This window comes from Aulonocara stuartgranti (assembly GCF_965226115.1).
Source record: "Aulonocara stuartgranti genome assembly, chromosome: 7".
Classification (NCBI taxonomy): Eukaryota; Metazoa; Chordata; class Actinopteri; order Cichliformes; family Cichlidae; genus Aulonocara; species Aulonocara stuartgranti.
The window spans coordinates 51,551,989-51,578,797 of record NC_138945.1 but is presented as its reverse complement, the minus strand read 5'-3'; the positions used below and the strand labels follow the sequence as shown (position 1 = coordinate 51,578,797).

At 40.7% G+C, this 26,809-nt stretch overlaps 1 protein-coding gene across 1 annotated transcript; it reads right to left on the bottom strand.

Moving 5' to 3' along the window:
- Position 1: 1 nt before the first annotated feature.
- tubgcp6 (tubulin gamma complex component 6) lies at positions 2-25,665 on the bottom strand. The gene is made up of 25 exons (XM_082539541.1): positions 25,381-25,665; positions 24,183-24,988; positions 23,854-24,017; positions 23,032-23,245; positions 21,546-21,704; positions 21,093-21,214; positions 20,871-20,934; positions 20,660-20,769; positions 20,422-20,513; positions 18,262-18,401; positions 16,232-16,381; positions 12,748-12,829; positions 12,046-12,134; positions 11,774-11,889; positions 10,807-10,945; positions 10,683-10,730; positions 8,726-10,538; positions 8,127-8,288; positions 5,690-5,858; positions 4,855-4,996; positions 3,038-3,232; positions 2,312-2,444; positions 1,392-1,605; positions 706-899; positions 2-498 (listed from the first exon to the last, which is right to left on the bottom strand). The coding sequence occupies exons 2-25, from the start codon at positions 24,966-24,968 to the stop codon at positions 407-409; spliced, it is 5,589 nt and encodes a 1,862-aa protein (XP_082395667.1). The 5' UTR covers positions 24,969-24,988; positions 25,381-25,665; the 3' UTR covers positions 2-406.
- Between the last annotated feature and the right edge of the window lie 1,144 nt (positions 25,666-26,809).

Sequence of the window (26,809 nt, the reverse complement as noted above, 5' to 3'; positions counted from 1 at the left end):
ATCCAGAGAATAGAGATTTTATTTAGAAAAGCATCTGCTGTAGCATGTACATTTACCTGACACTTATAGTTTTTAAAAATATACACAGCTGTGTGCACACCTCAGCAAGTGATGTATTACAATAGTGTCATCTCAGTCTCGCTCACACTCTCTCTCTCTCTTTCTCACACACACACGCAGGCAGGCAGCACAGATTTATTCAAAAGCTGTTTTTAATTATTCAAGTACATATTAAATTCTGCACACTGATTCAGGACGAATGCCTAAAAACTTTTGAGTGTCACAGCTATGTCCTATAATATACTGCAGGCAGGATTTAAAAGTATTTTGGTCATGAAATGAAGGTGTAAAAAAATAATTACAGACATATTAAACCCACTTTTTAGAAGAAAGGATTCCTTTAAGATCATGAGTCTTTGTAGTAGTTGTTGAAGTTGATGCGAAGCAGGAAATCTTCTAAATGTGGTTGATAGCCTCTGTTCACCAGCTTGGTCACCACTGAGAGAAGAAAGGAAGAGACATTTTTTAATGCTTTACACTCAATGAAACCAGTTTTTCAGCAAAGTCAAAAATACTAAGACTGCACAGACTAACTTATTTATTGATGCCTCACGTGAACCCCTAACAAACCTCTTTGAGCTTAGAAGGAAGATAAACAAGCTGAACTTTCATTCATACAGACAAAACAACATTCCCTGGCCTTACCTTTGAAAAGAAAGTGAGAGTAATACTTGAAGGTATTGTACGACTGCTGCATGGCAATGAAGCTTGGGTGCACTGCCTCCCCCTGCTGTTTGTCCCAGGGCTGTGCAATTAGCTGGGCCCGAAACTTGAGGATCAGGCTGAAGATGCTGTGGATGATGTTCATGACCGGAGCTGCTTTCTCCGTCAGCAAACCCCTGGAGAGGCGACGAGTGCAAAGTTTAAGAGACATGACAAGAAACTTCGGAATGACTTTCAGACGGGCTGAAGTTCGACAAATACGAGTGTGATACTGACAACCTCTCCTAATGAGATTAAATCTTTCATGGAGTTCGAGTTAGCCTCAGATTCAGCTGGAATTTTAATTAACTTGTTACGTGGAGGTTTAATTAATTTTAGATGAAATTATGGGAGCTAAATGCTACTTTGACATGCTTTGCCCGTACAGAGCCTCAAGAAATGTTGTTAATCTGCTGAACTGCAGCTGTGATCACTCAAAAGGCTGATTTTTGTTGTTGAAAAATGTATTTCATTCAGAATTTTTGATCTTGTTTTAAATTATTTCTTGACCTCTTAAAATAAATAAATTAGCCCAAAAACTAGTACCTAATCTATGCATAGTCAACAGAAAAATCAAACGGCAATAATTACTTAAGCGGCATTTCCCCATTTGCAGTTCCAGCACTCACCTGAAGATGGCTCTGTTGAGGTAGTCTGCATGTGTACGGTGGATGGCATCTAGGTCGTTGGCAGTGGCCAATTTGGCTGTGAACTCACTCCAGGACACTTGCAGGATTTGATTAGCGATGTATCCCTGTATCACCTTGACAAAATGCTGCATCTCGTGTCTGTACAGCTGCAGCTGACGGAACTGCACCGAGCGACCTGCGCCTTTCACCAGCGCTGAGAGACACAAAGGCCATCAGAACAAGTTATGCTCAGTGCTGCAAGGACCTAGAACATAAACATCTGCTGGTTACAGACTCTGACACGCAAGGATTTGTGGCTGGTATCAAATCAATGCAATAATCAAAGCCTCCAGGCTCTCTGTATTCTCTTAGTGTAACAAAAGGCTATTACAGCTGACTTTGGGCTCTGGGAACTTGTAGCAATCATCTTTTTTTGTTGTTTTGTTTTGACTTTTTGACAAAAAGTCAATATATATAAATCATTACAGAAAATAACTGATAGCTGAAACTACATTTATGAAACAGACTTTGGTGGATTGTATTTCCTGCATGTGGGACATTCACCCAGTTTACAGATGAAAACTACTAAAGGATCTGCCTGAGTCATAATATTATTTCTGTATTATTAATATTAATTCATTTAGGGTTTTTTTTTATCCATCCTATCAGGACCTCCATTTATGTAGTCTACACTGACTTTAACTGATCAATATCACCTAACCCAGGGATGCACACGGTTTTACAACAATCCCACAGGTCTGAGGTTTGCTTTGTATAAATAAATAAAAAAATCTCAACATTCTCTTCCATGTATATTTTATAAACCACTGCAGCACAACAGGGGAGATTCTGAACTCTTGCTTCTCAGAGGTAACCTGGAGTTCAAGCTGGGTTCTGAATCAGCAGCTCTGTCCTCTCACCTGTTCTCTTGAGGTGAAACCAGACATCACGGAGGCTCCACACCATGTGTTTGAGCTGCAGCAGGAACGAAAACAGGCGGTTGTACTTGTTCATGCAGCTGTCTGTGATGATGATATTCAACGGCCAGTCGACCTGGGAGATGTTGCGAGAAAAAAAAGAAGAAAAAAATGTAACTGCTGTAAGGAAGAACGGCACGTGGAGCTTTGAGTGTGAAGGAAAAAGGAGCTGAGAAAAACAGGTAAAGAGAGAGTGATGGATGATGTGGGGGAGGAGAGGAAAAAGGTGTGAGTGCAGAGACGTTGACAGAGGAGGTGAGAGGATTGTGAAGTTAAGCCAGAGTGGTGAGAGAGAGGAGTTAGAGGTAGAAGAAAAATTGGGTGGAGAAATGTGCGGAAACAAAGCGAGAAGGACGAGGAGGGGAAGTGGGCCAGGACAGTTAAGACTGAGATCCACCAAAAACAGGAAGAGTCTGAGAGCCAAAGGAGGGAACGAACACTCAGGGCAATATGTGCAGCATTAGTCATTGTGCATGTCACCTAAAAGACGCGACTCCAATCGATCTATGAAGTTGAACCATTTAAGTGTGTGATAAGCTCATTTTCCACACCCAAAGCAGTTTGTCAAAACATGACAGGCTGTCACAGTCAAGCTGCCACTCAGGCTGAGACAAGCACACCCATGCAAGGGTACTCGCTCATTTACCCCATTAAAACACTCAGCCTCACCTTGTAGCGCAGCTCCAAGCAGTTAAGAGAGTCCGGGGCATGTGGGTGGAAGGTCTCGGGGAGGAAGCGAAGTGCGAAGGTGAAGTTTCCAGCCAAAGGCGTGTCCCCGTGTAAGCTATACTGCAGGGCCTTGCTGAGGATGGAATTCAGGACTAAGGGAGTTAGGAGCTCGCCTGGGGTTTGGCCACTGGCCAGCTGGGTGGGAGATGGGGGGAAAGAAGAAAAAAAAGTAATGTGTTGTTGGGGCGCATGTTCATATTTAGAAAGAGCTGATTGACTCATTTAGGGTAAAAAGGAGTGATAATAAGTGAAATCTGCATTTAAGCTGGATAAACAAAACCTTCTGTCTCGTGAGCGTCAAGAGACAGGTGTACCTGATCATTTCATCAGAAAGGCAAGAAGGTGTTAGCAAAGGCTGTGCTTGTTAATTCCTGGCAGGAAGAGGTTGAAGTAAAGAGTCTAGAAATATCACACTGATGCTTCGTGTGCTTCAAAACAAGCAAACAGGGATGGAATTGGATACAAATTGCTTACAAGGTTAAAAGTTAAACCTGCTTCTCTTTATGAACGAGCCCTAAAAGCTCTAAACAGAAAAGCACAACAGCATCACCGCTGTGATATTCTTGAGATTTATGAAATATTAAATATTTTGCAAACCTAATTTTGTATTCGGATGTTTGAAAATGGTTCGCAGTACTGCACGGCCACCTTTATAAAGATTTGTACAACTTTGCTCACAGCAGATGAGCAGAACTTCAGCATTAGTGTTCAAGGTAAATCCTAATAGACGCTCCACTTTTGTGCAGAATCGTCTTTTTCATTTAAGTCCATTAAAGATCTTAACAAGCTCCCGACCAATTTGAAAAATGTAGGTTTTTAATATCTCTTCTCATCATCCAAAAAACTGTCCACACGAATCACCGAGCGCTCATCTTTTTAAAACCTTTTACAGCTTTTTCAGCCACGTAAGTACTGAGAGCATAGTCTGGCTTTGAATGTAAAGTGGACATGAAGATTTTATAATGTGTATGTGTTTTGTTGGTGGTGTGGTGCTGGACAGTTTTTAAGATTTCATGAATATAATATTATTTTGTTGTGCTTTTATTTAACGTTTATAGTTTATTTGTTATTGTGTCCACCTGTCCAGAGACTGCAGATGAACAAACACCAACTCCTAAAAAGAAATCTGGCTCTTTAACTGCTAAATACTCCAATAAATGTACTATCCACTTGCTATGTTAGCATGCAGTTAGCAAACAGTGGTATTTTAGACATTTTTAAAATAGAAAAAGCTCCCTCCAACCCCCATATATACATGTAGTCACCAAGTCTATTACTAATATCAAAATATTGATCTGATGTAGCTTTTTGGAAATTGGGTTATTGCAATTTACATGAGCGATGTTGTGAGATTATATGTGACAGAACCACAGTGCACACACAGGCTCCAGGGTACTAAATCACATTTGCAGGAGGACATACGAACCCTTAGAAACTGACCCTCTGGGTAATGAGGCAAGAAACGACTGCTATCTAACTGTGGCGTATACATTCTAAAACTGTGTTTAGAGTTATAAATGACCGGGGAATTTTCAAGGTTACCCGTGCCTGCTTTTTACAAGCAGACAACATTTAATACATGCAGCATAAATAAAACAAAATAAAAATAAAAATTCCCAAATGGAGACCGGGCATTTGACCTTGCTCTGAGATTCTCTTTCCTGTCCGCTGCTAGAATTCAACACCAGAGAGAAAGAGACAACCAGCCCATTTCAAATAAAGACAACAAAAAGATATGAAGCACAAAAGAGCGTCACCTTCTCAAACAGCAGATCGCTGAGGGACTGCGCAAATTCGCCGTCCTCCATCAGCAGGAAGTGGCGCAGCGCCTCGAAGTGTCTTTCCACACCGAGCTCCACAAAAAAGTAGTCCACCACGGCCTTGTTCACTAAAGATACACTGGGAATGGAAGGTGAGGAAAGGAATGACTAAGTTAAGTTGAGAAAAGTTTGTGCTGACTTGCAAATTTCATACAGGTTGTAGACAGTACAGGCATCAACCCTACTGAAGCTCGGAGAATATACCAGCATATTATTTTTCACCCCGTGGATGGCTTTCTATGTGGCATTACTTTAAATCGTCTCTCAGCAATTCACATTTATAAAACAGTCTGATTGTGAGAAGGTTCTCTTTCACTCAGAAGTTAGCAAGGAAGAGTCGAAAATAGATTTCTGTCAAACTCCACTGCATTGTCTATGCATGGAATAAAAATGTGTTAATAAAAATTACGAGCTAACACTAAATATTCGGCACTCTTTCTGTGTGCAGTGAGGGATGAGAAAGCCATTTCTTTTACACACAAAGGCTTGGCTGCATGGGGTGCAGGAACACTGCAGGTGAAGACTGACAAGCTTGTCTGGAGTTCTGATGGAATCTTAAAATGGATGAAAGGCAATAAGAATTTAAATTATTCCTGCAGCTCCGAATATATACTCGACTACAGCTTAAGTGGCCTGAATAGAATCTATGAAAACTCACACTTGCATTTCTCTAAACATTGTATTTGGCTTTAAACACAGACACTCGGTACTCACTTGTTAAGGATGTTATTACCATTTTCTAACACAAACTCTTTTTTTTCCAGACACTCACTGTGTGATGAGCGGTGCAGTCACAGAGTGTTTTATAAGGACTGGCAGGGAAACCATCTCGCTGAGTTGGACAGCTGTGGTGTCTGTGGCTCTGTGGAGTGTGGGGTCCACAGGAAGGCCCCAGGGGCCCCGAGTTACCTGCTTCAGCAGCTGACACGTAGGGGAAGAAGCTGTGAGAGAGAGATGACAGGCATGCCGCTGAGGAAATATCACTCTGACGACTGCAAACAACAGTGCCGTGCCTCAAAGTGTAAAAAAAGACCCAGAGTCATTTAAGTAGGTGAAAATGGACTCAAGCAAAATGTATTTTTCAAACATTTAACCCTCTCAAGGCAGGCGTTGCTGATTTGCAACAGTTAAAAACTAACAACCTGATTACCCCACATACATATTTTATGAGTTTTTTTACTCAGAAGTACCACTGCAGGACTTGGTTGTGCATTAGCAACAAAAAGTTTAATTTGAGCCTGAGAGGGTTAAGCTGTTATGAACCAAATGATTAATCAACTTATTGAGAACCAAAGCCTATAAATGAATATTGCTTATACTTGTTTGTTACAGCCACTGAGCTACTACCTTAACTCTTTACCTATTGAAAGCCTCCTAGCAGTAACCTTTATATCTGTTTTCTGAACTGAGCTGTTTCTCTCATATTTCAGGCCTGCTTATGGACCAAAATGAGAAATCCAGAAACTATTCTAGTGGTCGTCAAACCACATTTTTATTGATATATACCGAGGTGTCAAAACCCATCATTAAGGATCCTGGGGAGGACATCAAATCTTCTTTATAGGGGTAAAGAGTTCAAGGTGCTCTGTAATGCTCATTTCCAGCTCCATATTAATAATATTGAAGTTGGTATCTTATACTGTGCCTCTGTCATCTTCTGAGAGAAACCTTAAAGCTGCTCTTTCAAAGAGCCTATTTTCTTCTGCCCGTTTGGCCATTACAAAGTTGGAAAAGCAGGTGAGTGGGGCTTCCACGGTCACAACCACCAGCTCCATCCCTCTGTGACATCACAAAGGTCCAGGAGTAGAAAAATGTGTCAGTAACTGAGTGTTGAAAGTTGTCTGAAGTTTAGCTTTTAGGCTTACTGGGATTATTTGCACATATGCTGACCTTATTATTTGAAACTTTTGGGAGTAACCATTTATTTGTACATATAGGATTAAAATGAAGGAAAAGTAAATTGGGTCTAATTAAAAATTATTCAGAATATATACAATTACCATCACTTTGATTTTCTTGAAAAGCTATAGCATTTACTGCAAGTTGATCCTGTCATTTTGGGGGTTTTCCGTAGCCTCATATCTTTCATAAAACTTCCTAAATTATTGCTCCTGACTTTGCTCAGTGGTGTGGAACACGTATTTGTCTGAGTAGATTTCCATGACTGATTTCACAGTAACTCCAGAAACAGGGATGAATAATAGCAGCATGACTGAATGTTGAACACAGAGTGAACAAGACAGGATATTACTCCACCGAGCCACGAGGCATCCCACCCGAGCATAAAGCAGACCTTTATGAAATATTACTGCTTTTTATGCAAACCTTTGCTTGCTGATGGAGCAAATATTCAACAGCCTCTGGATTTGCAACAGTCCTGAACATGTAAAAATAATTGTTTTAATTTACATCAAGTATGTACCACAAGACTAGGCTGTTACACATTTTCACTTCTTTGCAATTTGAAATGATGTTTTAAAAAGATGTGCCCAAGGCCTACTTGGCGTAGGCTGCAGCTATTTTAATTTCTACAAGAACAGATTAGCCTTAAAGTGCTTCATGTGCTGAGTTTCATCTCATTTTCAGCAAAAAGAAAAACATAGCAGTTTTAAAGGAATTATTTGTGGTTCGTTAATGGCACAAATTAATATAAATAGTATTAAAAATGGAGAGTAAAAAAAGCTCTCTTATAAAATGAAAAGACAAAAGTACATTCATTATTATAAATTGTTGATATTTACAGCACTTCTGTGAGTGCCGTTCATGTAAAATTTTGAAACGAACCTTTTTCAGCTACTCGCTAAGTATAGACAGATAGGCAGGCAGATTAGATACACAGATAGATAAGCTTATTATTTGAATGCACTGAAAATGCATTTGAAAAGGTTTTATAAAACAAAATCCTACAAGCCATAAATTGAAAATATTCTCTTGGGCACAAAAACATCAATGAGCCATTTAAATAGGAACAAACTGTTTCCGTTTTGCTGCTGTGCTGGATTTTGAATGCCAAGTACAAACTGATCAATTACACCATATGCACCTACATTATGTTACCTCTTATCCACAACACACAAAGGAGATGCCACGAGATGTGGCCAGAAATACTGTTCCACCCCACCCCTCCACCCCCACCCCTATACAAGTCGCACTTCACTTTGCCCTCAATAGGAGCCGTTCATTTCGAGCCCTTGATATTTTCAACTAACCCATTAGGTTGTAGCAGTCCTCATACTGTTCCACCTGGTATTGGGCAGCCAAAGCCAAGAGGTATTCCTGCTCGGACCTTTCTCCAGGGGACAACCCTAAACAGATTGTCCAGGACCCCATGCCCTCAGCCAGCTGCTCACTGGGGCATTCTGACACAAAACCTAAGGAGAAGTGTAGACTAATTACTTTTTACAAAGAAAGAACATAATTTGCAGTGACGTCTCAATTTACACTACATGAAAAACACTTTACACTTCCAGCTTTTCACACCTTCATGCAAAGAGTCAGGTGACACAAATTTTGCCGTTACAATAAAACGGTGATTATGCTAAGCTTCACATGAAAATGCTAATGTGAAAACAGGGTTAACAGGGGTAATACACTTCAGATATACTACTTAATACCCCACTACAAGCCCCGAGACAACAACGTGGATACAAGGAATAATAATTTTGCAAATGAACACTAAAGAGCTTGGGTTCAATTTTATATCCTCAGAGTTCGTAACATCTTAAAAATTACTGAGTGTAACATGTGGTTAACTACATGAATGTCACAACAGAATGTGTATGTGTATAACACAGGCTTTGTTTCGTACCTTTGTTGTATTCATTGCCCTTTACTTTCTGCTGATTTCCAGTTTCTTTGTCCTTCACCACACATCCAACACCAAGTGAAGAATCTGACGAGTGTCCATAAGTACTGCCTGGCAATGGGGCAGGTTGTGGCTCAGTCCCCAACACCACACAGCCTATCCCCAGTGTCGAATCAGACGAGTGTCCATAGCTGCTGCCTGGCAGCGGTGATGGAAGCGGTTCACTTTGAGAAACAACACATCCAACACCTAAATTTGAGTCTGAAGAATGGCCGTGGGCACTGCCGGGCAGAGGAGACCGCTTGGGCTCATCTCCTGAAACTACACACCCAACACCTAACGCTGAGTCTGATGAGTGTCCGTAAGAGCTTCCAGGCAAAGGCGACAAGGATGGTTCTGCTCCAGATACCAGACAACCTGGCTGAAGGGTGCTGTCTGAAGCGTGCCCGTGCTTACTCCAACGAGGTTTTGCTTCGGGAACGTTGGACACAAACTCACCAACCTTTATATTTGCGTCAGAGGAATGACCGTGGATGCTGGGAGCAGGGAGTGGTACAACAATCTCCGATACATTTTCTCCAACTTGAATATGAGCATCTGAACTGTGCCCGTGAACACTGGGCGAAGGTAGAGGGGAAACTACATCTGGAATGAGTTCCCCAACTTTTATGTGGGCATCTGAGACGTGGCCGTGGACATTTGGAGTAGGAAGAGGAGCGACAAACTCTGAAACGTTTTCCCCAATTTTGACGTGAGCATCGGAAGCGTGACCATGGACGTTAGGAGAAGGTACAGGAGCATCGACTTCTGAAACATGACCTCCAATTTTGATGTGTGAATCTGATGCATGGCCGTGGATGTTCTGCGAGGGAAGTGCAGCAGTTACCTCTGATACATACTGTCCAATCTTTATGTGAGCATCAGAGGAATGTCCATGGATGGTGGGTGAAGTTTGACTGACATCTGAATGAGGACTGGAGAGAGGCCTGTGAAAGTCTGGCAAAGGAATATTTTTTCCATCTTTATTGTGTGTGTCTGAGCTTTGCTCTTTAGCGCCTGTCTCCTGTGGCTCCACGCCACCATCATCAGAAAGACTTGTCAGGACTTTGTGATCACCTTGGTCACCTTGCACAGTTGTAGTGGAAAGAGCCTTGTTAACCACGTCATCTTTGGATTGTCTGTCTTCTGGTTTACTTTCGAGAATCCCTGTTTCTGCATCCTGTTGGAGTATAGGTGTAGATTCCTTTTGTTCGTTGCCTGTATTTGAGCCACTCTCATCCACCTGCTGTGCTGAGGCTTGTGAAGGTTGCGCGCACACACTGCTCTTTTCAGACTCCTCTGGGGTGTGCAGGCCTAGAGAGCTGGACTGAGAGGCTCCGGCTAGCAGGCTAGTTTTGGTTACAGTTTCCTGGATTTGAGGAATTTTCTCTTCAGAGGAGATGTGAAAGGAGTGGTTTTGGATCATGTCAGGCAGGACTACAGGTCCCCAGCGGGGCCTGGGCTGGACTGACGCTTGGCCAGTGATACCCTCAAGTGGACTAAAGGGGGCACTGAAGTCATAGTCTACTAGTGGAGCTGTAGGACAGGCTTTGGGTAGGTCAGAGCCAATCTCCTGTAGAGCCATATCTACCTGCTGACTCGGAGACTTCGGAGACTTGGGAAGAAAGTCACCGATGTCAATTTCCTCAGAGATGAGGGCAGGGTCCGCTGTAACCTGTGCAATCTTTGGCGAAGGCAGATCGTGTGGTGGTGATACAGCTTCAGATTCTTGAGCCTTTGTTGTCTGCTGCTCTGACAGCTCCTGGGTGGGAAATTCCTGTCAAGATATGTTAACAATTCAATATTATGTTTCTGGAACACACATCAAGTGACATGAAGTGAAAAAAGACTGGATGTTCAAAAACTAGCTTGTTGTTTGTCGTGGAGGAATCTGTTGTGCTGAGGGAGCAGGTGACATTACTTCCAAATGAGGTCTCTCCTGACCCAAGGGATATTTTTCCAGTATGGCCTGGAAACAAATCACAAAAGGTTCGGTTACAAAGTTTTGGTTACATGTCTTTGTTTTCTATTCATTTGTAACAAACCTGAGTTTTTTGCCCGTCATCCCTGAAAAAGTGAGCACGAGCTTCATCGAGTCTCATTCGCTGCACTCTCCACATGGCTCGTCTCTCTCTGCGAGCTGCTTCCTCCGATAGACGGCTGTACTGAGCGATCAGCTCCTTCCTAGAATTAAATAAATGGAAAAAAGAATGTTAAAGTAGCTGAAGGTCTTATCCTCAGTCGCTTACTGAAGTCTGCAATAAATGCTTGTATAAATGGCCCTGCCATTCCCGAACTGACCATTAAGTGATTTTTTTTATATTTGTGCTAACGTTTTATTCATATTTGTGCATGACTGTGATGTATCCAAAATGTTTGCCCCACCTGAGCTTGTGGTTTAGAGGGACTCTGAGAGTACTGGTAACCTGTGTGCTTATAATACGTGTTGGCTTTAATTAGAACTAAATTCCTCAACAAACTACAGGCAATTAATCAGTAAGACCTGCAAAAACATGAAACCTGTGCTTTCCTTGACAAAAGCCTTATTTATCCACACATGAAAAGAATTTAGTTTTTTGCCTAGCACAGCAAGAACTGCACTACTTTTTTATTCTTCATCCTGCAGCTGAAACACAATAATTTCCCTTGTGGGATCAAAAAAGTATCCGTTTATCTATCTATCTATCTATCTATGGACAGTTAGAAGGTATTTATATTTTGAATAATGCAAAGGTTGCACCAAGGGAGAAGTAAGGATGTGAACTGTTTGGAGGAAAAGCTGTAGATGACAGGTGTTTTTTTTTTTAAGCTATGGTACCCTCTGATCTCGGCCATGTCATTGTAGTAAATAAAAGCTTAGTGTTCACATTATTTGCTCATGGTGCTGAATCAGTTATGGAAATTTGGCACATTAAAACACGGGACACAGAACTGATGTCCCATCATGTTTGCATGAGTAGGTTGATATAGTTTTTTCAAATAAAATCTTAACAGCTGTAAAGGCAGTCAGACCTAGCTCTCTGCTCCAGCTGCTCCTCCAAAGCTTGAAGTCTCTTTTCTCTGTCCCTCAGCTCTCTGGCAAAGCTGAAGTCATCCTCCTCCTGCTTCTTCTTGGCTGCACTTCTCCACTGGCACCACACGCACATACATCATTACTGTTTATCACATGGTCTTTTCTTACTATCTGAGGATCACATGCAATACCTGACAATACACAGTTTAATCTAGGCACTCCTATTCACACACTTTTTTTTACCCTCTCTCTCTCTTTCATGTCTTACTACCTCTTGCTCCTGCTCCAGGTGCTGTTTCAGTTCCTCAAAACGCTCCCTCTTCTTGGCCTCCTCAGCCAGACGTTGTGACACCTGGCGTCCTACAGGAGGCGGGGGAGATAACAGTGAGCTGTTTACCCCTCCACACACACAGAAAAGTACATAACATTCTTCTCTGCCTCTCGCACACACTTAAACAAGACAACATCACCATCTGCCCCATATAAACAAACTCAAATATGCCCGTGCCAAGACACGCAAAGCGCATCAGGCTGAACACTCCCCCCCCCACCCAGCCACCACTGCCCCCCAACAGTGCCACACATCCTCTGAAGTAATAAATGATGTGAAGAGTGAGAGCTAAACTGTGCAAGTGATGATTAGATTTCACAACCCATGGTACTGGAAAGTATTCAAAGCCTTCCTCACTGCAATTGCCCCATGCATCTCCTCTGCTCTCCCGAGGGGTGGGAATGGAGCTGAAGGAAGCTCTCGCATTTAGCAATCAACAAGCGAATCAGGCTTATACTTAGAGTTGAGCCATTTGTTAAAGGTATACCCAGCAGGATGTGGGTTATGCATGTACGTCACGCAGTATATAAAATTCTACTTACAGTGTATGTATATGTGTGTGTGTGTGTGTGTGTGTGTGTGTGTGTGTGTGTGTGTGTGTGTGTGTGTGTGTGTGTGTGTGTGTATAAATGTTACACTGACCGCGGATGCTCTCCAGGGTTTTGGCTGCTGACTCTCTGACCTGATTGATCAGCTCCTGGCGTGCCTGCTCTGCCCTCAGGGCCTAACAATAGACAGAAAAAAAAATATCATCATTAACAAAGATCTATGTCCCTGCCCTGTCTCTCACCTCTCCTCCCCCTCCTCAGCCAGAGGCTCACACAAGATCCGCCATACAAGCCAGGTTGTTACACTAAATCAAGTACAAGCTCGAGACTTCATCCACATCATTTTAATGACTGGCTGCTGAAATCCTCTGTACTTGAAGAGCAGTGCCACTTTGATGGATTGTGTAATGTAAAAAAAAAAAAAAAAAAGCGGAAAAAAAAAGTTCTCCTTTCTCTTTGACTTACAGGACAAGACCTGTAATCAAACACTGTATATAAAAGATGGACACACCCTCTGGATCTAAAAAGCATAGAAGGAATTTCTGTAAAAAGATCATTGTCTGGATATGAATTTGCTGAATCACAGAACAAGATTTTAAGCAGTGGAAGCGTCCTGGTTTCTGTTTTTCAGTCTGATTACTACTAACCAATCCTGGCTTTCTTGGCATGCAGGCTAACAGTCAGCAAAAACTTTGGACTGTATTTGCTTAACTGCAATCCTGAAACCATCAACTGCTATTTGACAGTAATCACAGTTTCCATAAGTTTAGTAAAACTAAATTACATTTTTTTTTAGTTTATTAGTGTAATCTGCCTAAGGAGGATGTATTAAGACTGAGTCAACTGCCTTCCCAAACTGTTGTGTTTGTATTGAAATATCTATTAAATTTACTCCAGCTGGTAGTGTAAGACTGCACACCTTTGGACCAAGAGTCGCAAGTTCAACTCCCGCCCGGCAGTGGTATCTAGTAGAGATGGCACGATACCACTTTTTTATGTCCGATACCGATACCGATATCATAAATTTGGATATCTGCCGATACCGATATGAATCCGATATAGTGTTTTTTAATCAACAAAACTGTTTTTTAAAATATCTTGCTGCATTTTGCAAGTCTGCAAGTTCATACTCAAGTTTAAAACAACAACTACACTAAAGCTATTCTGTTATACCTGTATACAAAAAAAATATTTCATAGTTCAGCAATACTGATCAATCTAATAAACTTAAACCTACACCATCCTCACTATTCTGGTATTTTAAAGAGTACTTAGCGTAAATATTAAGCAACCTAACTAATAGGGTTCCAACTCCCAGCAACAACAAAAAGAAATAAATAAAAAATAGGGAACCACCCCTCACGCGCCACCTCATGATGCTTAATCGACATAATCAACCTTAATTTGATGAAGTGTGAAAAAAATGCACAGAAATCAATTATTTTTCTTTCTTCAACAAAATTGCAGACTGCACAGATGGTACCTTCCCAAAGTAAAAAGTACTATAGCTTACTAGGGTATATATATTAGACTTAATAGTCACTATATACAGTAATTGACTTCTATTCATTTTACATCAAATTAAAACTTTGGGTGTCAGATAATTATTTATTAAAAGCTGGACATTTTAAATGAGAATAAGAAAGAAAAGTATGTCTTTGTGCCCCCTTTTCCCTGTTAATGCCCTATCGGCCCCCCTGGCTAAACTTTGTTAGATCCGCCCCTGCACAGTTACCAGCGTCAGCTACATAGAAAAAGATCCTGGTGTAGAAAGAAATATTAAATAAATTCTAACAACAGCTTATCAAGCTTAAACGTGCTGCTGTTGTTTATCCGCTGGTTTCCTCTTTCTGGTGCAAAGTGGGCCAAAAGCAAACAAGAGACACGGACTCGCGACAGAAAAGCCGATCAGCTGATCGTTAAGCAGTTTCACGATTGAAGTAGCAGCCGGAGAGCGAGAGGCAGTCGCTAGTTAAGCTTAACGCAGGAATGCTTTACAAACATTCAGAGATGGACTTACACACTTGCTTTACTTCTCTCGGGATAACTTTGTCGGAGATGAAATGCCGGGTTGCTAGCGAAGCTCCAAATGCTATCCAGACCACCGACAGGTCCCGCATGCCACAGCCGCTCTATCACGTGATGCATACTGCTCCGACTGCTAACGTTCTGAGGTGAGTTACGGTGTGTTGCAAGTTTTGTGAGGTGCTTTCGTGATATTTAATGGATCGGATTACATTTTTTATTTTTCTCCGATATCCGATCCAGTAATTTAGGTCAGTATCGGACCGATACCGATACATAATATCGGATCGGTCCATCTCTAGTATCTAGTAAGGGTCCTGGCTATTCCCCCCATGCTAAAACCAAGCCCTGAAATGGTGCAGCCATGTCTGCAGCCTGTCTGCTTGGAACATTTCACTACATGTTGTACTCTGTATGATAGCGTATGTGACGAATAAAGGTTCTTTGTTGTTGTTGTCCAGAAATGGAAACCAAACTGAATTGAAACAAAAGGTAAATAAAGACTGAAATGAATTAATGAAACAAAAATACAAAACTAAACTGTGTTCACAGATTAATGTGAAAGAACCCTAAATCTGCATATACTGTTCATTTGGGAATAGACAGCCCCATGTAGTCCAGTGTAACTATTGTGTAAGTCTGCAGTATCCTCATTTTTTAGTCAGATACAACCCCCTGTTGTTGTATTCCGTTTCAAAAACCTAGCGAGACAACTGCCAAAACGCCAAACTTAGGCTTTAAATGCTAGTCCACAAACCAATGGATGGCATCTTGGTGGCTATGTCCATATAAATATGGACTACATATAGTCTATGGCAGGGGTGCTCAATACGTCGATTGCGATCGACCAGTCGATCGCAAAGGTAGTATTGGTAGATCGCATGGCATTAAAAAAAATAGATGCCAGCCTATCATCCATCCCGTCACTTGATTGATACAGGGAAGCCAGTCAGATGACAGCAGATTTTTTCTGACGCTTAGGTCGCTGCGCATGCGCAAACAGCGGCGCGAAGTGTAGTAAAACTGACAAGCTAGTCAGCGAGTTAACTCCAATTTTTAGCTCTCGGTTTTTTCTCTTAAACCTGGCCGTCAGCAGCTACTGTCCGGACTATGCATCCCTGGCTGATTCAATTCAGTGCAAGTCATCAGAGTAAACTCAGGTAATGACAAAAAATTTACATAGTTAATTGTGTTGTGAAATATTGGATATTGCGGTTATGCATGTATATACATTGTAGATATAAAGAATCCTCAATATATTTATAAATAAGTATATGTTTTGGATTTTTGTAGTGGGTAGATCATTTTGACTTGGTCATTTTATAAGTAGCTCACATGCGGAAAAAGTGTGAGCACCCCTGGTCTATGGTAATGATTTGTCTTGTTAAAGTTCCTTTCTCACTGCCTCGACTCTAGGCTATATAGCTGAAAAGCTCTCATAAATGTAACTGATGATTTTGAGCAATGAGAAAATCTCAGACTCAGAAAAAAAGAAGAAGAAAAACACATCACAGACATCTAAGATGCACAAGAATATCCATGTGTGTCATTACTTGTTCCTCCCTGCTGATAGCACTGTGCTTTGCAATTCTCTCCATGCGTCCACGATACACTGCACAGTCTCTCTCAATCTCCTCCACCTCCTGGAGAGAGAAGGTGACAGCGATGCGGGGTACTGGCAGCTCCGACCAGCAGATGTAGTGCTGTGGACACACAGTTGACAGAATCTTAGTATCATAAAAAGAGGGAAAAAAAATTTCACGGATCAATTCGGATGACTCATTTGGTGGATTTTGACATATTTTATAACCCCAGAGTTTCTTTCATATTAAAATATGTGTTACCAGCTGTCTGAAAATGTAACTCATTTTTACAGCTACCAGCACAACACAAACTAGCAATGAATTTAGGATGATGTTGAAGACCGGTATGGGAATGAATTTGAAATAGAAGCTATGCAATGACCTGGTTATGGTGGTGCTGCTTCTAATTAAAAAAAAAAATCAAAGTGTTCATTATTCCATCATACAAATCTGTTATACTGTGTTTAACGAAGAAAGCATAATGCAGACACTGTAACTGGCCTTGTTCCCGTTTATGATCTTATGACTGCATGGGATTAAATCAGAGTCAAACCTTCAGAAACTGTATTAATTACTGCCAAAATTGAAAAACTAAAATGGATATCAAAAGATCCCCTGGCCCCAAGACTTCAGAAATGAATAATTACATTGCCTGTGACATAAGACACTTCACAAAATATGGAGAGTTGTTTTTTTTTTTTTTTTTTTTTTAATCTAAATCACACCGTGCCTCTTGTGCGTTTGATTGTTTCATGTAATTATGTTACCATGAATCAGTTTTTGTACTTTTATTCAAATATGTATGGTTTCCTTTGTGCGCTTGTTTTGCATATCGGTTTTATGCTGTACATTGCATTACGCATTTCATTCAGAAGATAACGGTAACAAAGTATTTCTTTAATTAAAGACATGGATTCATGTGCCATATCAGCTAGTAAGCACATTAATGCCCATCACTTCACTCTTGTGTTTTTAATCCATAAATTCTTCCTAGGTATTGATAACTACCCTGCAGGCTAGAAAGACTCAAGCATCAGGGGAAAGAACAGAGAGAGGAAAAGTTACAGAATGCCAATTAGAAACAAAGGTCCTACAGCTTAGGTCATGGAGGTCAGACTGTAAAAAACATCATGCTGGGCAATCAGCAGGTAGGGAAGTTATGCAAAATACATTTTCATGAAAACTTCACCACTTTACTGATTTTTCCCCTGGTTTGCTATATAAGTGATTCATTTACTTACAATTTAAGTTCTTTTTGGTCAAATGTGAAAACTTTCTACATTCTCTTGTTATGATACTAAAGTGAATGAATTTGAAGCTTCAACTCCTGGTTGACAAGAGGCGGACCAATTTACTGGCAGGCTAATCTTTTTCAATTTATCAGGATGTGTATTTATGATGGTTAATAAATGTAAGGAAGAGAAAGAACAACCACCCTTCAACCATGTTGACGGTGCATAGTTTGTCCACCAAAGAACACTCTGTCAGTGTACATACGACTAATGAAAACCATTGGAGAATATTTTTGACAACCAGCTGAGTGATTTAAAAAGTAATATTTCATGATACCTAGGACACCAATAGCAATATTATTCTTTCCAAAGCAGGAGTCAAACATGAGTATGGAAGATGAAAAATCTGCCTGACAATAACAGGAAATGTATCACAATTCTGATGACAGCATATTAATAAAGTTTCAAAGAGACCACGTTCCCATCTGTTGCAGTAATGATTGTTTTTTCCACTATTTCTGGCCAGTATGGAGTTTCAAGTGAATAGAATTTGTACTGTGGCATTTATAATCAAGCACATACAGCCAGTTCAATTGATATCAACAGCAATAACAGAGGAAAAATGGCTAGGTACTTTTAACCATTTCTCAACATGTTTTCTGTATTTACAAGACTCAAAAATTCTATACTGGGCAAATTAAGAAGGCTATCTACGTTATATGTATGTATATCTAAATAAATGTGGATCTGTGAATGTGCAAAACAAACCTGTGGGCAGCAGATTTTGAGGAAGTTGATAGTCTTTCCACACACATACACATCATTGGCAATGTGTCTCAAGAAGACTGGCACACAATCCTCCACATCCTTTGAGATCAGAGTGTAGCCTTGGACCCAGAAGTGTTTGTCTGCAGGAATTCAAAGATGTCTATTACATGTTGTCCTACAATTTAGAGTAAGTAGTTTTCGTGGTCCATTATGCCTCTTATAACAGCACATCGTACCCGGCACTGAAACATCTTAAAAGCAATGGTGGTGGAGTAATACCCAGCCCATGCTGGGGCTGAAACTTTTCCTTATTAGTATGACTTACGGGGCATGGCAAAACTCTGGCTGCTTGAATTAACTCTTGGAAATTGTTAGCTCTTAGCTCAGTGATCCTCAGCAAAAAGTATAAGAGAACATGAATGCACGAGGCTTCCAGAGCTCTTTACAGAAAGCCCGCGGCTTGCCAAGAAAGCTTAGCTGCTGATTGCTTCCTTGGCCGATGGAGTTCGAGGAGAACAATGACATTTGTGTGTCCTCCAAAAAAGCAAGAGTGTGAAGTGCAGAGGTTCGCTGCAGGAGTTGATGAGGTGTAGCCGATGAGCAAATGGACCTGTTAGTCAGACAAAGCTGAGGTGGTGGTCTGACCTTGAATGGGGTGTTGCATGACGTACAATATTTGGACAGTCTTGATTCATGTAGCAGTATATATATGGAGTAACTGTCAAAATGGAAATAAAAAGAAATGTATACAAAAATGTTTACAAAAAACGAATAAACTAAAATGGGATGCTTTCACGTACAATTCTGCCTGGCTAACAATTTAAAAACCAGAGAACCAAAAATCAGCAAAATCCAAAAGTTGATACCATCAAACGGCAAACATTTTTTTCTTACCCGAATAATTAAATTATCAGCCAATTAACAAAAATATTTAGTGGTTAATCATCTGTTCAACTGACTAATCAATCACTCAGTGACTGGACTGACACACATATCTTCATACACGTCACTACCAAGCACAATCTCATACACACACTCACGCACACCTTCATGCACCAACGTACTTTTTGCACAATACTCACTCTTTTGCACATCTATTGCACTTTTGCGTCCTCACTGTCTTGTGTCTGTATCGTTGCGCTCTGTCTGGTGTTGCACTGTCTTTGTTATGTTTTTTTGCAATTTTTGCACATTGCACTTTATGTAGTCCTGCGTTGATTGTCTGTTATACATCATATGTAGCACCATGGTTTGGAGGAACGTTGTCTCGTTTCACTGTTTACTGTACCACTGCATGGTTGGCATGGTTGCCACTTGACTAATATTCAATTATTCTCAAATGATTCGGTGAGATTTGAACCCTGGCCTTTTTCTTTTTTTCTTTTTTTTTTAATTGTTTTTTTTCTGATCCTTTAAGGACTACACCCAGGACTGTTAACAATAAAAAAATAATATATAGCTGTTCATCTTCTGATAATAGCAACAACAATCAAATGACAGATAAGCTACAACAACATTTGTATATAGTAAACAGCTATTGTAATGTTTATTTTTCAAGTTTTGATATTAATGAAATTAAAGCCATTACACAATACAGATAAGATGACCACAGATGAAAAATTAGACATGACAATGAAAAGCAGTGTGAGCAAAGCAACATACAGAGACACACAAAGTCCCTCAGATCCTGCAGAGTACAAACGAGTCTATTTTGGCCTCAAAGCCTCTTTGGTCTCTTCTGGTCTCCCCAAGGGATCAAGTCATTAATAAAGTCATTAATTTTTCTGGAAGCAAAAAATAAATTCAGCAGGTCCATGTGTGTCCATGGCAATTAAACCAGAACCAGAATAGTTGTACCAGCTAAAAAGAATAAAGGACCACTACTTATTTGTATGGCTTACTGAGTGAAGATATCTCTGGTTCTTCCAGCTGGGGTATCTGATTCAGTTTCCCACTGATTATCGTGCAATAACGTCATGACAGCTTTTATAGACACAAGGACAAATCCTACTAGGCAACAAACGCTGTAATAAAATCTATTTTTTTCTGCTCAACTATGTATCTGGCAGGTTTTTCATTTTCAGAGCCTGGAGACCGAAGCCAAGGTTTTGATACGGCGACATGTGTGTATATGTGTGTGCAAGTACTGTGTCTCCTCACCTCTGTAGCTAAGGTATTCCTCATTGACCTGGATCATGAACTCTCCATAAACATCACGAAACACGCCACTGTACACCCAGTCAGACACAAACCTAAGTGAGGCACAGAAAAACAAAACAAAATAGTGGTGCCACTCTTAGACAGATTTATCAACCATTTAGCTATATCACTAAAATAATATAGGATATATTTTGCCGTTTTCAGGATGCCTGTCTGCACGGGGCGCATAGAAACTGACCGTGTATAAGGTTCACAGCTGCTCTTCAGCAACGAAAGAAGAACAGGGTAGTTCTCGTTGCTGCAGTTATTCTGTGCTTCATTGTACAGGTAGGACAGCAGTTTAACACCCTGAGGAGAGCCACACGGCACTAAGCTGACAACTCATCTGATAGGCTAAACACAACTGTGATAGAAGACATATTGCAGTTTGCAGATAAAAGAGCACTCACCACAGGGAAGGTGGCCTGGCCTGCACCCAAAGGCCCATCCACACAGCACAGTTCTGACAGGTATCTTAGATTAAAAGAAAGCAAAGCATTTTTGATTTGCTGATATTTACATCAAGGTCCTCTTTGAAAGGATATGGCTGTACTGTCAACTAAGTGAGGTGGAGGTTCAAAATGACAAAGTTAACACCAGAAAACCAGCGTGTAAAAAGCATTTGACCTCACCTGAGTTGGCGACCCACTTTGCGGAAGAGAAAGCCAATGGTCAGCAGGCTAAGAGTGGGTGGCGTACTAAGAACGCAAGCCCTGTAGTAATGCAGATACTTCCTCAAGCCACCGGTAAAAGCCTAAGAGATGGAATATATGTTCACAGATTAAAATGCATGTGGACTTCTTTCTGTGTTGGATTTTGTTGCCTGCTATGGACTGCTTCATTTAGGGCACTTTAATTTTTTTCTTTCCCTGTTTTTATATATTATATAATATTTTTAGACGTATTTATTTATTTTGCTGCGTACGCAAATAAGATGCTCATGTGTTTGTCTCAAAGTGCCCATTCAGGAAGATTATTTCCAATTTCTGAACACAACACTATTAACAACAGTACAATGCAAGCAGAGAACTTAGAGGAAATAATTTGCAGCGTTAGTGGTATTAACGATGCTTATGCAAACATACCTGGAAGACTAAGCCCTTCTTGTCAGCACTCTGCAGAGAAAAGCGGCTGAGCCTCAAATAATAGGTGCCGTACTGGGCCAATTCCCCCAAGAGACGAGACACGCTCTCTGGAGAGGCTCCTGACACACACACACCGGGCCTGACGTCAAACTGAACACTCTAAGAAGGGAAACGCATATTGACAGATGGTGGACAAAACACAATAAATAACTGTACAGTCTAATAAAATCCAATAAAACAGCCCGGCAGCAAAGACTGTCTTTAGTGCATTCGATATTGAATTTTGCCAAGGCTGTAGAAGAGTCACGTCCATGGTGATTTTTGAAGGCACGGCTTCTGCTGGTATTATTTTAGACTGCATCACATAATCTGCTGTGTGTTATTTTTGTTATTTTTTTCTTTCACATTGATTTTTTTTATAGAGATATTTACAGTACTTCAAGACAGCACACATCTGGGGGCCTTGATCCACAGCCTTGATTGCACTTGCAATAAAGAAAACACCTATGTAACTATAGAAACAAAATTTGACCTCAAGGCAACCCAATGAAGGAGGCAGGACTCACTTAGATAACAATATACACATACACATATATACAATATATTCTTTATATAGTTTCAAAAAACCAAAAGTGGGCGAGGGTGATGATTATTTATTTGGTTTGCCAATTTTATGAGAATACATTTAATTTCCTTGCACTGCCATATGCCCCTAATGCATTCTGCCGTCATTTATAGCCATCCTTGTTTCTCTCCTCTGCTCCGGCTTCACTGTGTGTAAAACCACTCACCATAAGCACAGAGCAGGGCAATGAAGCAAAGTAAAGATTGCATTACTCGAGTTGAAGACAACTCGCCACATTACTGCAACTGCACAAAAAGCTTCCCAGCAAATGTTAATCTGCGTAAAACAACAGGGGCAAATGACTGAGATTTGTCGTTATAACAAAGAAGGAAGTGGGAAAAGCTATGTCTGCCCCGTACCCCCTGGGGCCCCACCAGCAGCAGTCAGCCAAAGGGAAACACTGATGTTAATCATAAAAATATGCCGGAGAGTCAAGATAAGGAATTGAGAAGTAAACAAGATAAGTAGGATGCACTTTATGTTATAAAAATAAGTATAATCTTCCGACAAAAAATAAGAATTTAATGGGAAACAATAAACTACCAGCAGAGCTCCCCTGGGTTTTTGTGTTCAGAATTAGGAATATTTTATTTTATTTCATGATCATTTAATCAGGCAGCTGACTTAAGCATACACTTCACACTGTTACATTTTATGAGTCAGTACAGCTTGTTTATATGCACGAATTTCCCATTATATCACATTCCAGCTTCTCCTTTTAATCTGTTTTTCTATTTGTAGCATGTCACGGCGCTTTTAGTTACTTTTATCACTTCTGCCTGACAGACTACTAAAAAACAAAAAAAAACAAAAAACAAATAAAGTGCATTTTAGAGACTAATAAAAGATAACGAACTGCACCTGGTTGAGAGGAAAAGTAGTAGAAGCCACTCCAATCAGGACGTTAAGGAGATCAGACACCAGTTGCTTCTGGGAGTCCAGGGGTAAGGGGAGGACAGGAGACGGTGTGCTCGTGCTCACCACCCTCATTTCACCCTCCCAAAGCCGATAGAGCTGATCAAAGGCCTCCCTGCCTCCCTCTGTTAGATAGAAAGACTCCCTTTTTCCAGGTGGGCTAGTGAGACAAACGAGGCATTCAGTTCAGTTTTCCAGAGGGAAGAAAAATACAAAACCCAAAAAAACTAAGCAAGTGGGCCTCTCCAATACCTTGATGACTCTGTAGTTAATAGTGTATGTGTCATTATGTCATTTTCTAAACTAAAGGCTTTGGTTTTATTCAGGATACTCTTGAATTCAGTATCTACCAGCTAAAGTGGATTTCTGTTCATTTATATGTCACAGATTTTGTTGTCATTTAACATTTAGATGTTTATTTATATTAAACCTCACAACCCAAACACAGACTGGTTTATTTTTTTCAAAAATGCTTTTTTTCCACATTTTCATTAGTTTGGCATCTTCGGTCTTACAAAAACGTAAGCAAGCTTCTATGATTCAATCTATCATTATTTATATTTTTTTCAGCTTTTTCTGGCATTTTATAGACCCATCAATTATTTCAAAAAGGCAGAACAATAAAACTATGAAAAGAATCAGTAGTTGCTCTCATATTATAGTGAGGAACTAGATTTACAACTGTTAGTGGGTTACAGCTGTTTTTTTTTTAAATACGAAAAGAAGTTTGGCATGCTTACAGCATAATCAAATTGACACATCACTTACCAGCCAACAGACTCCCAGCAGCGGCGTCTTCCAGGCTCAAATGTGCGTAGAGCCTCCCAGATATCAAAGTCTGGAATGGGGCTAGGCTCTGACTGAGAGTCTGGGGTCAGGTTGGAGGCTGACTGGAAGCCCTCATCTTCACACTGATCTAAACAAGGAGGCACCTGCAGAGAACAACAAAGAGAGAGTGCATAAAGCAATGCAAAGATAAATTATTTAAATCAAACACTGTGCAAATATGAATACGCTGAGCTGCTGAAGTGGACATATGATAAAACAGCCTAAGCTAAACTAAATATATTACTTAAGGATATAATATGGTGTCTTACTCGTATCGCCAACCCTGTTACATCAATATTACTGGGGATTGGAGGCAGATCTAGTCTTATGTCCATGTCTGAGGTGCGAGTGTGCTGGAGTGCTCCAAACAGGGTCAGCCTGGTCTCCTTTTCAAATCTTTCTTCTGCTTCTAGTTTTGTTCTCAAAGTTAGCAGTCCTGTGCCAGGTGGAGCATCCATCAGCCTCTGAGTTCCATACAGACTCTCCAAAGTCCCCCATTCCTCCCCACACACCAGACCCCATGCCCGGGCCTCCAGCCTCTGCAAGTCCTCACTTTGGTAGCTCCATGGTTGAGGCATCCGCAGCACAGGCCTCTCTCTTCTCATATAGTCCCTGCTGAACGAGGTAGGGGGAGGAGGTGCCGACCCAGCAAGGTTCACAAGAAGGTCAAGGACTGCATCCACTTCCTTCAAACCAGAGTATTCTCCCTCCGGCAGCCTCCCGAGCTGCTCTTCCAGCCTTTCTGCTTCCTCTCGACAGCCAGCCACACGTAAATCAAAACATATCATCAAGACTTTATTTCTCGGTGGTGTATTAGCTGTGGCACTCAGTCCTGGTGCAGGTCCTTTGGTGCCATCTTGAAACAGGTTAGACAGGAGGGCACCGTAGGCACGTTTTTTAAGAGCCCTGTGGAAACTTTCTCTTGAGACTCCTCCCAGTGCTCTGCGCTTCCATGACACCCCAGAAAGGCTGCAGTCACACAGGGCACTCAGCAGTTCAGTGATGCTGCTGCTGGTACAGCTGGGCATCATGCAGTTGTTAAGGCTTGGGTTCATGGTAGCTCTCTTGCCTCAGCCTGTATGAGTAAAACAAACAAGTTTTAGGTGATTGCTTTTAGAACAACTGTAACTATAACAGACGTTTTCCTAACAACACATAGACATCAGACAATAACTCAGTCCAACCAACACTGGTAGACATATTACTGTTGAATACTTCCTTTATAAACCACAGTATACGTACGTGTGTGCGTATGTATCCTATACATAGTGCGCTTACTCTGGCTGTTTTTATATGTATACTGTGTCAGCTAACTAGCATCACCGTTAGCCTTATTAGCTAACGTTTGAGATATCAAACGGCATGTTTTTGTTTCTTTAGCAAGCCCTGTGCTGTTCCGAGCTAAAACTATATTTCCTTCTTGTAGTTTTCTATCTTCTTGGTATAGTATTATATGTATTAATTCACCTGAAAATTTGAACCTTGCATCCACCTCCAGCGACTCCTCCCGTGCATGCTACCGTTTGTTGTGACCAATGTACCTCTGCATCGATTAGCCTTCCAGCTACGTTTAAGCGCAATAACAGTCGGACCAATTATATATTTATTTCGATTTTGTTTTTGTTTTTTACTTCAGCTACAAATTAATATGCAGTGTTGCTGCACTTAGGAGCTAAAAGCAAGCTAGGCGCCTCATTCATCTTCCATCGTCCGCCGCAAGGAAACAAGAAACAGTAGATCTGCCTCCCCCTGTCTCTGATTGGACAATCAAGTTCTCCTCTGCAAACGACTGGCTAATGATACTGCAGAGGGCAGACTGATTGGTCCGTTTTGTTCGTCTGTCAGGGGATGAGAAAAGTGTCATTTGTAACCGCGCTTTTGCTGCATTCAGGTGTTACACGAAAAATGTACTTTTGTCTACTATGACAGGACACTTTTAAGTAATTGACGATAATTATTAATGAACAGAACTCTTAAAATGACAAAAAAGAGATATCCAGAGAAAACACTTTCAAAGCTACTGCAGCCAGTACTGCAGTTCTGCTTGTTTGAGAGTAAAATCGTTTAGAAATAGACCATTTCAATGATTTATCAGCAAAACACCTAAGCGGTTTCCACTACTTATGGGTGAATACATTCTAATTACAGACCTGATGGTTGAATATGGTCTCCTCTTTTCGCTGATCAGATTCCTGAAAAAGTTGACAGGCACTCATGCAGCCTCCAACAAGTATGCATTCCTAGTGTGAATGCAGTTAATGACCTGGGTCAAAACTGATAGGTTCAGTTTCCCAGAAATGGATCAGGCCTACTAACCATACCCCCGTCCCCAATGGAGGTCTTTGCTGAATTTATCTTTAAGTCTAAGACTAGGAGTAATCCCTGTCGGAAAAACCTGCCGATAGTTCTTGTTTTGCAGTACAGTCCAAGGATCACCTGCAGCTAAAGTTGTTTTAGATTTAAGTGGGCTTTGTCCCTCATGTTTGAGAAAAGAGTACCCCTTTAATGACCAGCATGAGCAGTAATCAGAAGAATTACATGTACTCGTGACTGTTATTTTCCTTTAATTATATTTTTCTTGCACACATATCTGACAAATGAAGTATGTACTCTGTATGTACACCTAATTAAGTCGTTATAATTACATTTAAAAAAGCATGTAGTGATATTGATGGCTTTTTTAAAAATTATTGCCTATAATAACTTGTATATCACACAATTAAAAACATTTTGAGGGTCTTTTTTATGTGTGTGATTTTTAAACATCAGTAAATCAGTTTTCTTGAGATACTGCCGCCCCTCACTACTCGTTAGACTCAATAGTTAAGTAGACTACAACCAATTTAAACTCAGACTAAGCTTAATAAAATCCCACATGTGAAAATCCAAGCTAACT

What these genes read in the sequence shown, in the direction of transcription:
- tubgcp6 (XM_082539541.1), bottom strand. Translation starts at nt 24,968, where the DNA reads ATGAACCCAAGCCTTAACAACTGCATGATGCCCAGCTGTACCAGCAGC. An exon ending in GGGCAATGAATACAACAAAG is followed by an intron (nt 8,289 to 8,725) that starts GTACGAAACAAA and finishes ACTTCTCCTTAG; the next exon opens with GTTTTGTGTCAGAATGCCCC. An exon ending in ACTGCACCGCTCATCACACA is followed by an intron (nt 4,997 to 5,689) that starts GTGAGTGTCTGG and finishes TTCCATTCCCAG; the next exon opens with TGTATCTTTAGTGAACAAGG.